We start from the raw sequence: 17,440 nt of genomic DNA on the forward strand, positions 1-17,440 counted from the left end.
TAAATTCATCTGTATTGTGACTTTAAATGTCTTCCTTATGTGTCTACGGTATTCCTGCAATTCTTGCTGTTTGTACACAGGAAATACCAAGGAGTGCAGCCTCAGGTATAATAAATCTGTATTACACACACATACGATAAATAAAATAAATATGATATACTTCCAATGAAAGCCAGTCCGATGCCTAACCAGACAACACACAAACGCACAGTTTTCCACACACTCACATGCACACATATGATATTGACACGGAAGGAATTCCAAGCAGCTCCTTAATCCTAGCAAGTGCTGACTGAGGCTTAGATTGGATGGAGGGAGAGACGACGAAACGAGAGATGTTGAGATGTGCAGGTGAGAGGGCACGGGGTTTAAAGATGGGCGGGGAGGAGGGAAGAGAGAGAGGAGTCAAGATCAAAGTGTGGGATTTTTTTTTTCCCCCCCTGAAAGTACATCTACTTTCCAGGTATTCCATTGTTAAAAAGAGGTGGCTTTTCTGTTCCGTCGTCTGCCGTGCTGAGACTGTTTCAGTTGTCTGCATTTCTAAAGTTAAGTTTTTTTGTGAGATGTTATTGTACATGGTAGTAGTCTTTATAAGGTAAATCTGTACAAAGCAACACACAGATGGAATGTGAGGGTTTGGATGTGTATTAAGTTATCTTCTGTTGCTATCCTGTACCTATGAGTACAAAATTGCATTAGCTTAAAAGCAATGATATGGGTGTGGTACTATAGCGCTTTGTTCCATTGCGCTGGGTGATGAATGTTAGGGATCAGTTTTAATTTGTTGCTGATGTCTCCTCTCTTTTATTATCATCCTGCAGGTATGACTACAGAGAGATGCTGTACAACTCCACGTTCTGTCTGGTGCCTCGAGGACGACGGCTGGGTTCCTTTCGCTTCTTAGAGGCTTTGCAGGTCAGTTGACACACGCACAGATGTTGCAACATCAAGGTTTTATTCAATCCAAAACTGTTACAGGAGCTGCATCATGGTAACTCAGAATATGCATGCCGTGTATCTGCAACATTTGATTCCACCCCCAGGTTGTGTTATTTATTATTAATCGCTCTCTCCCATATGCCCTTTCCCTCAGTATGAACTGAAGTGAAAATGCCAAAGACGAAACTATTTTTGTCTCATCTTTGGTGTTTTCAACACAATACTTCATCAGAATTAGAACATAATTCATGTTAAGTACCTTTTCTGGCCAAAATCAAATTATGCCATCGTAAACCACAATAGGTTTTTTTGCTAGCACTGATTCTGTGTCACAGGAATTACTACAAGATTTGGACGTGATTAAACCCCAACAAAAGACTGACCCACATAGCTTCTCCAAACTGTGTTAAAAGAACTTCAGTTTTCAGGTTTTAAAGTATCTACATCAATAAGGTACAATCTGTCAAAATGGGTCAGCAGGCGAATGACCCAAATGACCGAACACAAGTTGGAGTGGTCCAAGAAATCTTGCAGTGCGTCAGCCCTGAAGCTGTGGTGACCAAACAATAAAGCCATGAATCAGTGGTTGAGAATGGAAAAAGTGATGTGCTGTGTTACTCCCAGTAGCCCTCTCACCCACTGCCAGTTATTTGGTAATTGTGCATTCAGTGTTAATACAGCTGCCTCTGACTCAGGGTCTTCACTGCTGACCCTGCCATCTTTCCTCTCTTGTTGTTTTCTTCTTTTCCACTTCGATTCTGATATTTCCATTTCTTTCAGCTTATTCACCCGCCTCGTGAAGTCACCCTCTCCTCCCCACGTACTGCAGTCACACTTGTGCTTCAGAACTTGATCATGCTGATTGACTTATAGCTTAATTCATTTTTGATGGCCACAAGTAATGACATTGTTTAGGCAATGTCTGGCACATCAGCAAAAAGGAGTGAAAGGGGTGTTTGTAACTGCATTTTTGCCTTCACAACTCTGGGTAGCAGTATGAGAATATGCCCCCATGTAAAATATTTTAGTGAATATACAAGGGAGAGTAATTTGGAGCTCCCTCTGTGTACAATTAGATTTTAGATATTTAGCTGTTTTTCTCCTCTAGTGACTCAGCAGTACATTGAGCGCAACAGTGAAAAGAATCAGTATTTGATGAAAAAATCAAAAGCAATCAAAGCTGAAGTCTGCAGAAGACATGGTGTTAGTTCCCTCTGTGGGAGTTGTGTTCATGTCAAGTACTGAAAGCACTAGTGCGGGGGAAAATAGCATAGAAATAGTTACGGAAGTGAGATATTTATGAGCGAGCAGAATGAGAATGAATGACTTCTGAGTTTACAATAGAAGATGAGCAGTGACTCTGTACTGACTGGAAGATATTTGGACCACTGGGGAGCGAGCAATGAAACAAAGTGAGATAGTGGACTGGAGTGTAATGCAGGACCACTGAAGGCATTAACCACTCGCAGGCTTGTGGCAGCATCAGGGTGGAGGACGGCGGGAAGAGACTGAAGAAAAGATATGAAAAGATGTAAAATGCAGGGAATTCATAGCAGGACGTTTTACTAATGAATGTTTGTTTTTTACGTATGTGTGTGTCATTGTGTATGTGTGTGTGTGTGTGTGTAATGTGATACTGAGAGAGGATTGAGCTAGAGGAGGCTTGGTTGATTGCTCTGTGGGATCAGATAGGTAGGGAAAGCAGTGTGCAGATTGCTGCATTTGCTAATGATACCGAGGAGATTAGACAGGCACTGTGATGCAGTAGTGTGCATGTGTAGTGACCAAGGCCAATCAGTGAATGGTACCCCACTTAACAGATTATAGTGCTGCTCAGAACACACAATGGCCTGCTGCATGTACTTTCCATCTTCTGCACACACACTCATATATAGACTTTAACTTCCAACATAAATATGCACACACATTTGAACACACACAACTGGGTGAATAGGTCCATAAGGACGTGCATACGTGGATACACTCTTCAGTGTGTTTCCATTAATCTCTCACACTCAGGGCTTTACTGTTCAAGTATATTTTGAAGTGTATCTTGTTCTCGCTGAGTATAATGATCATTTTTATGAAGCCGCACTGCCTAGTCACTTTGAAAGTTAGTCATCAAGGTACTGCAATAGTTCTGTAGTTAATGAAAATGTGCTGAAATATGGGTTGCCCCTATTGGTTAAACTGCCTGATTTGATTACTTGGGAAATGGACCATATTCAGTGATGGCATGGGCTTGCAGAACATATAAACCATTTGGTATTGTTTCAATTTTTTCCTCTTCAGTCTGTCTTCATTTTATTGCCTGTAGGAATACAAATGATCCCACAAGGGCGATGCCTGGTTGATGCCTTTAAACACAAATATTTTAAAATGGACGTCACAGGAGATGTGGCGCTGGCAAACAATCCAACTTCTCCACACCACTGATTTAATATGATTTTATGTTGTGTGTGTGTGTGTGCTACTCTTACAGGCAGGTTGTGTGCCAGTGATGCTAAGTAATGGCTGGGAGCTGCCCTTCTCAGAGATCATCGACTGGAACACAGCAGCTGTGATTGGGGATGAAAGGCTGCTACTCCAGGTAGAAACCTAATAGAAATCTAGAGTTGGATTTAGTTTTGTCAACACTGGTAAAAGAAAAAGAATGGAAAGTATATCTACACACTGCTGTCATATTCAGTTTTTGACCATGGATGTTTGTCAGCAGTGTGCAGGTGTTCTTTGTGTCTTTTTCCAGTCTGCTTGTTTGTGATCCAGGATGTACAAAGTCATTATTGATGTCTGTGCCTCTTGAAATCAACATTGCTATATGGCCTTGTATTTATATTTATATTATATTATTGTATAATGTGTCCTGTGTGTCTTTTGCTTTTTTGTTCTATCTGAGGTAAATATGTTAACATGTGTTCACTTGTGTCCCAGATCCCCTCAACAGTGCGTTGCATCCACCAGGATAAGATCCTGTCCCTGAGACAGCAGACTCAGTTTCTATGGGAGGCCTACTTCAACTCTGTGGAGAAGATAGTACTGACCACGCTGGAGGTACAGACACACACATACAATACTACACAATCACACAAATACACAGTACATGCCAGTTAGCATCTATATACACGCGCATATGAGGGCTATGTAATATTTAATTTGTCTAATTGCAATTGGTTAATATATTATAGTGTGAAACTGCACTTGTGTTGAAACTTCTGTTGTCTGGGAACAACCAAACATGTGTGCACACAATAACTCACAAGAAAAAGAAACAACAAATCACCCAATTCTGTTCATCCCAGTTATTGACTTTGTAATGACAAGCTCACAAGTGCAGACCCTGCAGCAGCAGTATACTTAATACCCACAATGATACTCCTCCAGACAAGACTGAAAACCAAGAAGGATGTTATATATTGTTAAACACTACTGTCATGTTTTTGAGGCTGTTTCTTGCTGTGGCTTGGCTATCAATAGTGTCAGTAGTTTGTTCCTGTCAGAGTCCATTTATCTGTTTTCTTCCTGGTGAGTACCAGGCTATCATACTGCTCTTGGGCTAGAATTACAAACAAGCAAAGATGAGAGCAGAGAGGAATGAAAAAGGATGAGGGAGCAAGACAGAGGAAAGGATATGATGTGTAAGGCAGGATTTTTCACTGCAAGCCATGCTCACGACATGAATAAGCATTTGTGCATCCCCAAAGTCACTAGCTTCTATTTTTACTCTGCTTTGTTAGAACAGCAGAGGAACTATAAATTATGGCTTGTAATATATTTAGCCGGATGAATGTTTACATCTTTTTGGTTTTTATGTTTTTTTTCCTCATTTTCAGTTTAATGCAACAAGCAGGAAAAGTGCTGCTGATTTTCAGTTGTGTTACATGTAATCCTCGTCGCTGATTACAGTTTACACCATTAGTTGCTGTCCTCAGATAGTGTTACACAGGCCTCGTCCCAAGAGTCAGGAAGTCAGGGCACTAGACAGCAGGGCTGGGATTTCTCTGCAAACAAGGTAAAGTTACAGCTCCAAGAAGATCATCTTCGATCTGTTTACACTCTCAGTATCTTAATCCTGTTCCAAGACATACCATAGTAGAAGACCAGTTAGAGGTCATTGTTTTCCTTCAAATTTATTCATGAGCTACCATGATTCTAGATATTGTACTATACATGAGGTAAAGTTCCACCTCAAGAATCTATTTATTACCACAATATCCTAAAATCAGTGAACTATCCCTAGTTAACTGTGTAGCTACCCCATAGCTACTGAGAATGATATTTTATCAAGGTATCCTTTCACTGTATAAGCTTCAAGAGCTTTGGTGTGGTGGGAACAGAGGATTCTGCAAAGCCTGCTGACAATGTGATGGTGGGATAAAAAAATAAACATGATTTTACTTGTAAATTTGGGTTAGGCACTGACTGATGACAATCCAATTCATTTGACAGTAAGTTTAATTCTGTTCTGATTTAATGTACTCAGACACAACTGCATAAGTGAAATACTAAAAAATGTGTTTACCCATTATAAAAGTAAAATACTTATGAGCATAGTGCCTTAATGTTTCTTCTTTGCTTGCAATGCCTGCCACATAAACCCTGCCAGAGTAATTTAATTGAAGTCATAAATGTCTTTAGATAGACACATTACATCCAGGATCATATGAAACAAACGCTAGGTGTTTTGCATTAATGTAACTGTTTTTAGTTTGTATGTAGACATGCCACTAATGTTGAGATTCAGGAACTTGAAAACACCACAGTCCAAGAGAAAGCGTATTTGACAAATATTTTTCCATTTCAGAAAGGAAATGGTGCTCCTTGTAGAAAGATTTTGTGGCGTTGTATATTGCAGCTGTGTTTTGGCACTGTGGTCTGTCAAGAACAGTTTGTTACTGTCAGTATTATTCTTAGTAGTCATGGATAGCTTCAATCTATAACTAACAAATTAAAATTTCTAAATACATGTACATAATATACATTTTTAGGTGGTGTGAATTGTAATATAAAATCAATCAATGGGAGAGGCAAATTATAGAAAATTCTACATCAAAACAATAAAAAGAAAATAAAAAACTATGATGTTAATTAGTTGGTGAATTAGCTGGTTTAATGAGAAGACATGACAGCATAATGGGAACCACTCATTTGTAGTCTGCAGGACGGCCATTTATTCAGAGTGACTCATTGTTTCAGATGTTAATTTGGGAAGTGCTGGAGGATCTGTGTCTGCCTTCAGTTTCTAAACAGGATGTGGGACTGGCATAATTATTGTTTAATTTTAAGTGAAAGGACATGGAGGATATTGGCACAAAGCTGATTTTCTACTGACATTTCACTGACAATCCACAGTAGTCATACAATAAAAGCCTCTTGGCTTGGCTCTGTGATTCTTTTTCCTATGACTCACAGTGGAGTATTGAACATCACAGCATAAATTTGGATGTCCTCTCCTCTTCTGTTTGTGCAGATCATCCAGGACCGGGTGCTGCAGCACACCTCAAGGAGTACCCTCATGTGGAACAGTCTGCCTGGAGGTCTGTTTACCCTGCCTCAGTACTCAACATATCTGAGAGACTTCCCCTTCTACTACGCTAAGCTGGGTAAGTTCATTATTTCTGGACACGGTATATGCTAAGAACCACATTAACAGGGGTTAAAGTTCTCAGGCACCATGCCTGATGTCAGGCGTAGAGCAGATTTAAATTCATATAATACTTAATTCAATACATTGTGCACATTTCCTCCTGGACGACTTTTCAGGCTCACAAATCTTTTCTTGCTTTAATCCCTGCATCAATGGTAAACCCTAAGGTTTGATAGACTGACTTTCATTTACGACACAACACAGGAACAGCTGGTGTGTGGCAGCTGTTAAATAACTCGTAAACTAACATGTGAATCAGTGACATTGCCATACATTCAATCAATCAATCAATTTTTATTTATATAGCGCCAAATCACAACAAAAGTCATCTTAGGGCACTTTTCACATACAGCAGGTCAAGACCGTACTCTTTAATTTACAGACACCCAACAATTCCCCCATTCTATTCTAGATTTTACAGGAAGTGTGATATATCTTTATTAATTCATGGTTTGTCACACAGGAACTCACCGATTAGACCTGCCATGTTGTATATGTGCTTGGTTAATTTGCCATATATGAGGCTTGTTGTTGAAATTGGGGTTTGGTTAACTGTCACCTTTTCCTTAACAAGCCTAACTAGACCTGTTCAGTTACACTGTATGCCAAGTAAGCAGACACAAATTTAGAGATGCTCACAGCTCTCAAAGAAGTGTTACTTACAGAAGGATATTCTTAGAATTTGTCATCAGTTTGTGGCAGCACGGAAGTTTGACATCAATGTCTGAAAACAGAACTGAATGATACTACTTACTTATAAGCTGCATAGGACATATAACTGCAGCTGAATTTGTATTAATGTCCATTTCATTAAGTGCACTTTCACGCACAAGTAATAGTACTGAAATCTTACCTGACAGAATTGAATAGCTTTATTTTCTTACCTTTTGATGTTTCCTGGCTGTTTTGCAGGTATCAAGCCATACTCCAAGTTTACAGCTATCATTCATGTGGTGACCCCACTGGTCTCCCAGTCCCAGCCAGTCATGAAGCTGCTCGTGGCTGTGGCCAAATCCCAGTACTGTGCTCAGGTAATTCAAAACCCAACACACACCGCTACACTACACACTACATAACACTACAGGTCACACCGCTGTGGTCAGATCGACCTGATCTGCTGTCACTGCTACTTGACAATGACGTGATGTGAGAAGATGATCCATGACACCTACAGTATTGTGGCAGTAATATGTTCACACAGATACTATTATATCACAATAATGGACAATGTATGAAATATTAGAGGCAGAACGATGTAACGCAGAGTTGTTTAGCTGTCAAACATTGAAATTGCTCAAAATAATTGTAATATTTGATACAATAAAAAGCTGTTTAAGATATAAACAGTGACAGTGGTGGGTTTATGGTGTTTAGTCTTTTAGCTACTAGGTCTCTGTTATGTTTTGCAGCAGTGCTTTTCATGTATACAGTTAATCCTGTCTTTTTAATGGATTTGTTTTACCCATTATTCTGTCATGTTGCAAATCTCTAATAATGTGAATTCAGTTTCCCTGGATTTAGGACTGTGCTGCTAGCATGAAGGTGTCAGCACATTTTGTTTTAACATTTACAGCAATAAAGTGTCACTGTCATGTAACTGTGGGTGTTGAGACAGCTCTGAAAATAGATCTGCAGCAGCATAAAAGAAGTTATTGTCTTCCACATAAATTGGAAGTAAATAAAACATGGTGCTTTGAATTGAAACAAGGACTTGCTGTAGGTTTTGATCTCTACATATATTGCTACGCCAGACAAGGATTGTCAAGCATAAATAGACTTCTGTTTTAATATATTTCTCATTAGGAGTACATACTGAACACAGCCATAAAGATGAATTTCAGCATGTCGTATTCATAATGATGACTAAGCTTTACCTTTTTTTCTTCTTTGTGCAGGTGATAGTTCTGTGGAACTGTGACAAGCCGCTTCCTGCCAAGCACCGCTGGCCTGCCACCTCAGTCCCTGTCATTGTTATTGAAGGAGAAAGCAAGGTAAAAACCTTAGCAGTATCCTTCTCTCATTAGACTATGTTACTGAAGCCATTTCACATCCTGTGTTGGAAGCCTTCACTTGAATTCAGTTTGAAATATAAAATATAAAACTGCAAGCAGCCTTGAGTTTCTTTCCAAGTGGTTGAAGTGGTCAAAGTGCATGGTGTGTTCTGCTGTTTCCAGCCCATTTTTTAGTGGCTTGCACAACCAGTACTTTTCTCATCTTTTCTCTCCAAATTGGCAATAACAGATATCGATATTTTGGTCTCTTCATATTGCAAAAAGCGCAGACATCAAATGCTGTCATGCCCAAGCTTCAGGTCCTTTTTAACTCAAAGGAGTTCAGACACTGCAGGTTTTTAAATCACTATTTATGGCATTCAGTTTCTCTTGGCTTAAATTCAGAAACAAAGAATGTGGATTAAACCTGTTCCATAATTTCTCTTCATTGAAACCCACAACATCCCCGCTTTAATATGAAAGACTGATCGTAATATTGGCAGCACATGAGCAAAAGGTAATTTAAAAGCAGTACAAATGCTGCTACCAAGGTGGGTCACTGCCTATCAGTAGCATTTGCCAGCAATAAAAGTCTTAATCAACACTTTAGCATGTGAGTTTTCAGAGCAATGTTAGAAGACTACTTTCTAATAGAAAGTGCCCATATTGCAATTGTACAGAAAACTGCATAAAAGATGAATGTTATTTTGCTAAGGCTCTGAAGGTTGAGTGCCTGGTATGATTTACAAGGTCACTGCTGTCATTGATACAACCCCACACACTATATTTCAAATGAAACTGACATTTGGATCAATGTGCACATATTTCTAAAATTGGAAATCCCAAGCACTTGTAATAGAGTTATATGCATAGATATGTGCCAAAAAGCAGAAGCTGTGGGGCTCACCGGGGAAGGAAACACACTCCACTGCTTGTAGATTTCTATCCGTGGTTTTAGCTCATCAGTAAAATGGTGTATTTCTGCTGTCAACGGTGTTATGTCAGCTTGTATATTTGGCTGACTGTGCTGTTAACACAGCGAGATGAAAGCACAAACAGACATGAAGAGCTGCTTGTCAGGCAGCTTTACCTTGCATGTGCTCATATGGGACCTGTTTATACAGTGATTGGTGTTGTTGAGCTGCATGGTAAAACTGTTTACTCTCTTCTAGCAACCTGTCACATTTTTGCTTGTTTGTCTGTTTTCTAAATCATAACAGGTAATAAGCAGTCGCTTTCTGCCCTACGACACCATCCCCACTGATGCTGTACTCAGTCTGGATGAGGACACTGTGCTCTCCACCACAGAGGTCAGACTACCTGAAAACTACAGCAAACACATACAGCACTTTTAATCAGTTAATTGAGTATACACTATTATGTATCTATGTACCTTTTTGACACAATTCCCAAAATCTGTTCCTGGTTTCTTAGCTTCATGTTTTCCCTCCAACTTTCTGTCCCTCTGTGTTTCTCTCTCATCTCGGTCCAGGTGGACTTTGCCTTCACAGTGTGGCAGAGTTTCCCAGACCGCATTGTTGGTTACCCAGCCCGCAGCCACTTCTGGGACAGCAACAAGGAGCGCTGGGGCTACACTTCCAAATGGACCAATGATTACTCAATGGTGCTGACTGGGGCTGCCATCTATCACAAGTACTGACTCTGCTCTATTCACTCCTGTTTTTACTCCTCTCTGCTGCTCTGTTGTGTTTTACTCCTCTTCGTTGTAATTGTGTTTATGTTTAGTTCAATGATAACACAGTTCACTCTCACTTTGTCCCTTAGATACTACCACTACTTGTACACCACATACCTTCCAGCCAGTCTGAAGACTATGGTTGACCAGATGTCAAATTGCGAGGACATTCTGATGAATTTCCTAGTGTCCTCAGTCTCCAAGCTACCACCCATCAAGGTCACCCAGAAGAAACAATACAAAGAGACCATGATGGGACAGGTGAGGCAGAACATTTATGTTGTAAAACTGGTGGAACAGGCATTGCATTAGGGATTTTTGTTGATCCATTTTTTTAGTATAATCAATTCTTCACTTGTTTTTTACCAATATCCAATAATGTGGTTTTGCTCTTTTTACGAATTCTGTTACCTTTTCTTTTAAACTGTATTTGAGCTGTATTCTTCACAATGATTCTCAGTATTGAACAGACAGAGATCCATGTCTTTCCTGATTTATTGTAGCCGCTGATGGCCTTTAGACCCAAGTGGTGATTTCTGTTAGGAGAATAAACAGAACATCAGTCATTTGTGAATTGAAATTAGTTTTCTTGCAATATGGCCTTCAATAAATACCTCATGAATAATTACAATAGGCTCTAAAAGGTCACAATAATTGGTGATGCATTATTCATGTGGTGTCTGTCTTCCTTGCACTGACTGTATCTTTCTTTGTCCTCTCTTTCTCTCTCTTCCACCTTTGCTCATTTTCCTTCCTGCCTATCCTCTCACCTCCCTCCCATTCAATCCCCATCCTCCTTTACCACGACCCTGTCACCCTGTCTCTGTCACTCTCTTTCTCTCTTTCCCTCCTCCACCCCACCAGAGCTCCCGGGCGTCTCGCTGGGCCGACCCGGACCACTTTGCCCAGCGTCAGACCTGCATGAACAAGTTTGCCAGCTGGTTTGGCACCATGCCCCTGGTCCATTCTCAGATGAGGCTGGACCCAGTCCTGTTTAAAGACCAGGTGTCCATACTGCGGAAGAAGTACAGGGACATAGAAAGGCTATAACCTTCCAGAGCCCCCCCGCTCGTTGGACACAACGAAGATGGAGCGAGGGGGCGGACACGTAAAGAAACGCAGAGCCTTTCCATGATTGCATGGATGATCAATGGAGAAGCAGTTGGGATTGGGTACAGGGAGATTGGAGGAAAAAGAAACTAGAACAAATGTGGAGGACACAACATCCGTTGGTCTCTTCTGTTATGTCCTTCGTACTTCATTTCTCCTTTCTACCCTTTCTCTTGTGTGTACTGGGGAGGGGGCGGGGGGGGTAGCTGAGCACACAGTTCCTACTGTGTACACCATGACTACCACCCACTGAAGGACACCTGAGGACTTAAAAGTGCTCCACTTTGAACTGAAGTGGCCAAAGTCATGGAGCTGGAAGTCATAGCTTGCTGCTTCAGTGTCCCCACAGTGGCAAACCACTCCCAACTCCAACCCGCTGAAAAAGACTGTCTGTACACTATGCACAGGTTCATGAAAGTTTTTGCTGACAGGATATTATTGATAATTATGACTATGAAGAGGATAACACTATTTTGGATGTGTTTAGCTATTTTTTTTATATGGTGAATGAATGGCCAGCACTACACTCTCTGTAATGTCTTAATTAAAAACAAATAGCAGGAATGACAACCCCTCAACCACAGAGCTGAGTTATGATAGTTGATCTGACATTCACAGTGCCTCAAGTTTATCCAATGGCGTTGGGATCTGGGAGTCTTGGGGGGGGAAAAAACAAAGACATGGTGCAGAACAAGCACCTTGATCTTGCTGCTTTCTGTTTTGTTTTTTCATGATTTGTGATTTTCTTTATAATTGATGGAATTATGGATCTCGTAGTAACTTTTTCTTCAGGTCAGCATCCACATGTTTTCCTCACTGAAGTATAATGAAAATGTATTTTGATTCAAATGAACAAACAAAATCGTTATCCTGTGCCATTCTGTACAACTTATTTCCTGGTTAAAAAATATATAACTGTCTACAATCCAACTGACACACCTCATTAGATTCCACTGAATTTGTAATCGATTGCAAATTCTGTGGATGGAGACTGATTCTCCCACTTTTCATTCTCCGTTTTCCTCATTGTGTCTCTATATTTGTTAAAGGTTATGTGACGAGCTACAATTGGTACTTGAATATGTGCTGGCCTGAAGAACAATTGAGGATCATATGAGTTGCCTTGGGTGGTTATGGGAGGCTGAGTTTGCCAATTGAGCCAACCAATGGTCTGTTTGAAACACAAACCACTGTGAAAGCTATGAAATTGATCTTTTTGGGCTTGGTTAGCGAGGGATATTTACAGTATATACAGTTATTGTCTTTATGCCATAAACCCAATTTCATTTTTGTCCACTGACAAGTTTGGCAGTATCACAGGCTGACAAGGACTTGACATCTAGGAGCATATTTTGCCATATTTTTCCCACTTGGCTATGAACAAATATGACTGGAAGGCATAGGGCAGAAATTTATACCTTTTAATGCTCCATGAAGAAATTATTCTCATTTTGTGGTATTAATTCAACACGAATACATGTAATTATAAGCTTTTCAGTTTCCTGTGTATTTGCAGAATGCTCATTTGCATCTCTGCAAATCACAGATTTAAGCAGCCATTCATCTCTGAGAGAGTCAGATTGGCAATGTGTTATTATACTTGGGCCACATTCAAGAGGCAAAATGTAAATCCAGGATGTTTAGACATATGTTCCATAATTCAGTATGTCTCATGAATGACATCTTGATCAGTGTCTGTATGTTTCTCCTCTAAATCTGACACGCGTATCTCATTTGCTGCAAATCTATACGTTGACCGCCAAGTTTCAGGAGAACATGAAATTGGGTTTTTTTGGCAGCTGGGTGAATGGAATAATTGACATATTTCTGTATTGATATGTCATATCAGGTTGTCTGAAAATCTTCATGTAATTTGATTCATCTAGAATCAGCACCCATGTTTTAAAATCACTGTGCATCATTAAGTTAAAGTTGATGTAATTGTCCATGAAGTATCCCTGTAAAGCCAGCGAGGAGTCTGACCACACCTGCCATGACACCTCCGTTGGTAGCTCCAGCTTTATATTGGTGGAAGATAAAACAAATGATCACTTCGGTAAGCCTCGCAATCCTGTACACTTTACCCCAATATGTGCCAATAGATCGTTTCTGGTTTTGTTTTTATATTCTTTTCATCTCTGATATGAGGAATGCCATGCATTCCCATATTTATTTGGTTTGTTTAAGTATTTCCTGTCCATATAAGAAAGTAAGAAAATATGTGAGAAATACGGGGGGGAGGGAAGGGAAAGGGTGTATGTGTGAGGAAGTTGCTGCATGGTATTTTTCACCTCTGAGAATGTGCTATCAGCTGACAGCAAATAAACAATCCTAGTATTACTAAACACAGCGCTATCAAGACAAGTGAATATGGTGGTAAACAGAATCACATTTCAGAAATGAACTAGGTGCAATATTTAAGATGACATTTTCTCTATCTTTTTCTTTTCTCTTCCCTTGTGTTGTTGTTTCAGAGGGCAAGGGGGTTATATATTGATGTGCCTTCAGAAGAAATACACTTTTTTTTCCATCTGCCTTGTCCAAGAAACAGGTCCCTGTTTTCATTTCATAGTAGGTTATTTTTTGTTTTCTTAATCAATATCCAGTAACTCCCACCGGCTCCCTAAATGATTTTGTTTAACACTGGAAAGCTACTAAGACTTATCGACACACATCTGTTACTGACATTCCTTCTTTTTCTGTTGTAGAAAATCTTTTCAAGGTCTCGTTTGACTCTCACTCACATGCCTACTGCCTTGTATTACTATACTTATACTAGGCCCCACTTCCTGGTTATCATAGATATAGTAATACATGTAATACATAATTCTCACATATACACACACACAGAGTACTTATCAGAAAGGATTGTTTCTCGACTGAATCTCTGCCTGCTTCCTTCACTCTCTTCTGTAACTTCAAACCCTAATTTTATAGAGATTAAATGGAAAGATAGAGGAAAAAAATCGCAATTTTGTAAAAGAATTTTATAAAAACAAAACAAGAAAAAAATCAACAAATAAAATGTTTGATATAAATTGACTGTGTCTGTGTGTTTTTGATCTTTCACAATGTTTTGGTACTGAATGTCTTGTGGTCTTCCAAACTAAATTTGAATTAGACTTCTCCAATATTACAATCTCATACTTAAAGTCTTCAATGTGCTGTGAAAGACATGCCTGCCTGTATGCATGTACAGCAATATCCCTTTCTCCCCATTTCACCTTGTTTTTCTCTCTCACCTGCTGGCAATCCATTTCTCAGGCTTCCCAAACATATTTTGCGTATTAGGTTTATGCCCTGCACCCACTGAGGGAGAGCCAAACTAAATAATACCTTTAGCTTCCTCCTTGTGCATGTGTGAACCTCATCCTATGCCAAGAAACTGCTGTGTTTACATAAATCTGTGTCAGGATGATTGGTTTAGACATGCTGCATAAATAACAGCATCTATCCAGGATGATCCCATGGTGCAAGAGCACTGCCAACTCAGCTGGAGCAACAGCTATGGGAGAGAGAGAGAGAGAGAGAGATTGCTACCCCCAAAATACACACACACACAGACTGGTGAAAGCAAAAAGATGTGCAGTATGTAAAAGCTGGACTAGTACTAGTGTCATGCCAAAAGGAAAACCATTTGGCCAGTCATAAGAAGACCACATCCTCCATCTCCTCTCTGTATGGTTTGTAGAGCCAGATGTACAGACGCTATATTGCGCGGAGTGAGTGGAGATAAATGATTTTCGATTGATACAAGGGGTGTGACTGCACAGAGCAAAAGTGATTTTACTCAGTGTTTTGAGACATTGCTGCAGCAGAGGGGGGGCCTATCCAATGCCAAAAGTCTGCTTGTGTGATTTAAGGGTATGCTAATAATTGATAAGATGTGTATCTGCAGCGGAGATGGATTTCAGCATGCGTGCAGTCAGGGCTCTTCCCTACTGTTGGATTAAGTGCTGTGACTTGGGGCCAAGTTTGACAATGTTCTTTGCGTCTTCTTTTTTTTAATTTTTACATTACACATTACTGCTGTGTGCAAACTGAAATGTTTGAAAATACACTCAGATATATGAAAGAGAATTTTTTTCAACTGCACTTGGTCTCTGAACTCACACTGTTCCCTTGGTATGTGGGACATTATGTCAACATATTAGCATCTGTCTGTTTGAGTTAACTTTATTTGGACCATGTTAACTGAAAACACACCCTATGATGGATGATGCTGTCAACACATGTTCCCCCCTGTGTACTTTGGAATGGTGTTTGGAGCATTGCTTCATGCATACAGTTAGGAGGAAAAACATCATCTTCTATCATACAACCTTAAATCCTTATTTCCAGTGTTACTGTATCATGATGACTGTCATGGGATTAAAGGTCATTAGATAAATAAATTTTCAAACCATGATGATTAATAATGAAAAAAAAAGAAATCCATCTCTGATTATACCTGACATATCAATAAATTATATATTTATTGAGCACTAAGCATCAAAGGTCTGAGTAACTAACAGAATCTAAAGACTGCATTTTCAGTGACAGACCCGCTGAATGTCATACAGCGCCTCGGGGACACTTACGTTACAGAAGAGCAGAAGGGGCTCCCTGTGGCGGCATAATTGAAAGCATTAAGATTAGGCACATTATGGCACTATTAGCCAGAAACAATTCATTTCACAGGATTAAAGGAATCTAATTCTTCAATCAGTATTTGCCTAGATAAACACATCTCCTCTGAGTGTGTTTGTGTGTGCATATAAGCATGCCTCAGTAGACATTTTCTTTCATACAGCTGTTAGATAATGATACACCTCTGTTTTGGTATGCATGGTCAGGATTCGTGACTCACACCTTGTACATCAACAAAATAACTCATGTCAAGCATTAAAGCGTCAGTATTGTGTTGCTATACCATCTGCTGCATGATAACAGCAGACAGAAAACAGCTATCTGGATGAAATGATCTTGTTTAACACAAAACTGTGTCACCACCCTGACACGGCTGTGCAGCGTTGTGTCTAAATGTGTCGTACACTCGTTTCTATGTGTGTTGCATTAGGTATCTATGCAAAAAAAAAAGCTTGATTTGATTTTCCCATGTATTAATGATGCAACACGTTGAAAGTCTCCTTCTAGTTTTAACACCATTTTAAATTCATTAATGTCTCTCTTACATCTGTTAGCTTTCAATTGTGAAATTTCATTCAGTAATTTGACCTAGATCAATAATTTATTAGTCTTGCAATGAGGCTGTGCAATTATGAAATACGTGTGAGAAATATGATCTGACTGATTTGGATCACATTTAGGGAATTACTTCTCTTAAATGGAATGAATGCTTACTGCAAGTGTTATTATCATGTGACTTTACCTTGTTTTCCATCTGCATCAACGCCACAAATATCCAGTTATGCATTGATGTTCATTGAATATGATGTAATAAATGTTGATGAATCAATTCTCAAACCATTCTCATCATAACAACAAAACTTATCATTACTTTAATGATATGTGAGAGCTACCTCGGTTATCTAACAGCCCCACCTCCCCCAAAACAGTGACACAAAGCCCTGCTGCTGGTAAATCATAAACATGCTCAACTGGCAGCAGTTCCAGTGCAACAGATGCTGTAGCCTATGAGACAAATCCGCTTTACTGCATACCAATTTTGCAATTTGATTGTAGATGAGAAAGTCTTTCTGCCAGGCATGTTTCTCCTCATCTCTGTATCTAATATACTGTTTGGGAATTGGTTTTGTTGCCTGCATGGATGTTCACTTCCCGGTTATATTGAGTTGTTTTTTTCTTAAAGGGTTGAATTTGTTTGGTAGGCTGTTGTTGGCCTTTTCTCACAGCAGACATTTTGACTTATCACAGCCAGAAAGCACAGGTGTATCCAATAATGTTAAAGATGGCTCGTCCCATTGGAGTGTTCCTCTATAAACTGTGCCAATCAAGACAGCATGCGCAATATGAGATACCCAGAACTGGGACACAATGGTATTAATTGGGCTTAATAATCAGTGTTATTAATTACACCAGTGCATTTCCTGCTATGAC

General features: G+C 39.7%; 1 protein-coding gene across 1 annotated transcript in view; it reads left to right on the forward strand.

The window, feature by feature from the left end:
• The window catches only part of LOC122987041 (exostosin-1a-like), a 41,176-nt gene extending 27,755 nt beyond the window's left edge, over positions 1–13,421 (forward strand). Inside the window, exons 2-11 of the mRNA XM_044358649.1 lie at positions 822–915; positions 3,422–3,529; positions 3,871–3,990; positions 6,407–6,539; positions 7,496–7,614; positions 8,479–8,574; positions 9,795–9,884; positions 10,067–10,227; positions 10,360–10,531; positions 11,135–13,421. Coding sequence (XP_044214584.1) covers positions 822–915; positions 3,422–3,529; positions 3,871–3,990; positions 6,407–6,539; positions 7,496–7,614; positions 8,479–8,574; positions 9,795–9,884; positions 10,067–10,227; positions 10,360–10,531; positions 11,135–11,320 — 1,279 coding nt within the window. The 3' untranslated portion in view covers positions 11,321–13,421. The remainder of the gene's footprint in view (positions 1–821; positions 916–3,421; positions 3,530–3,870; positions 3,991–6,406; positions 6,540–7,495; positions 7,615–8,478; positions 8,575–9,794; positions 9,885–10,066; positions 10,228–10,359; positions 10,532–11,134) is intronic.
• The last annotated feature ends 4,019 nt before the right edge of the window (positions 13,422–17,440 follow it).

This window comes from Thunnus albacares, chromosome 8 (assembly GCF_914725855.1).
Source record: "Thunnus albacares chromosome 8, fThuAlb1.1, whole genome shotgun sequence".
Lineage (NCBI taxonomy): Eukaryota > Metazoa > Chordata > Actinopteri > Scombriformes > Scombridae > Thunnus > Thunnus albacares.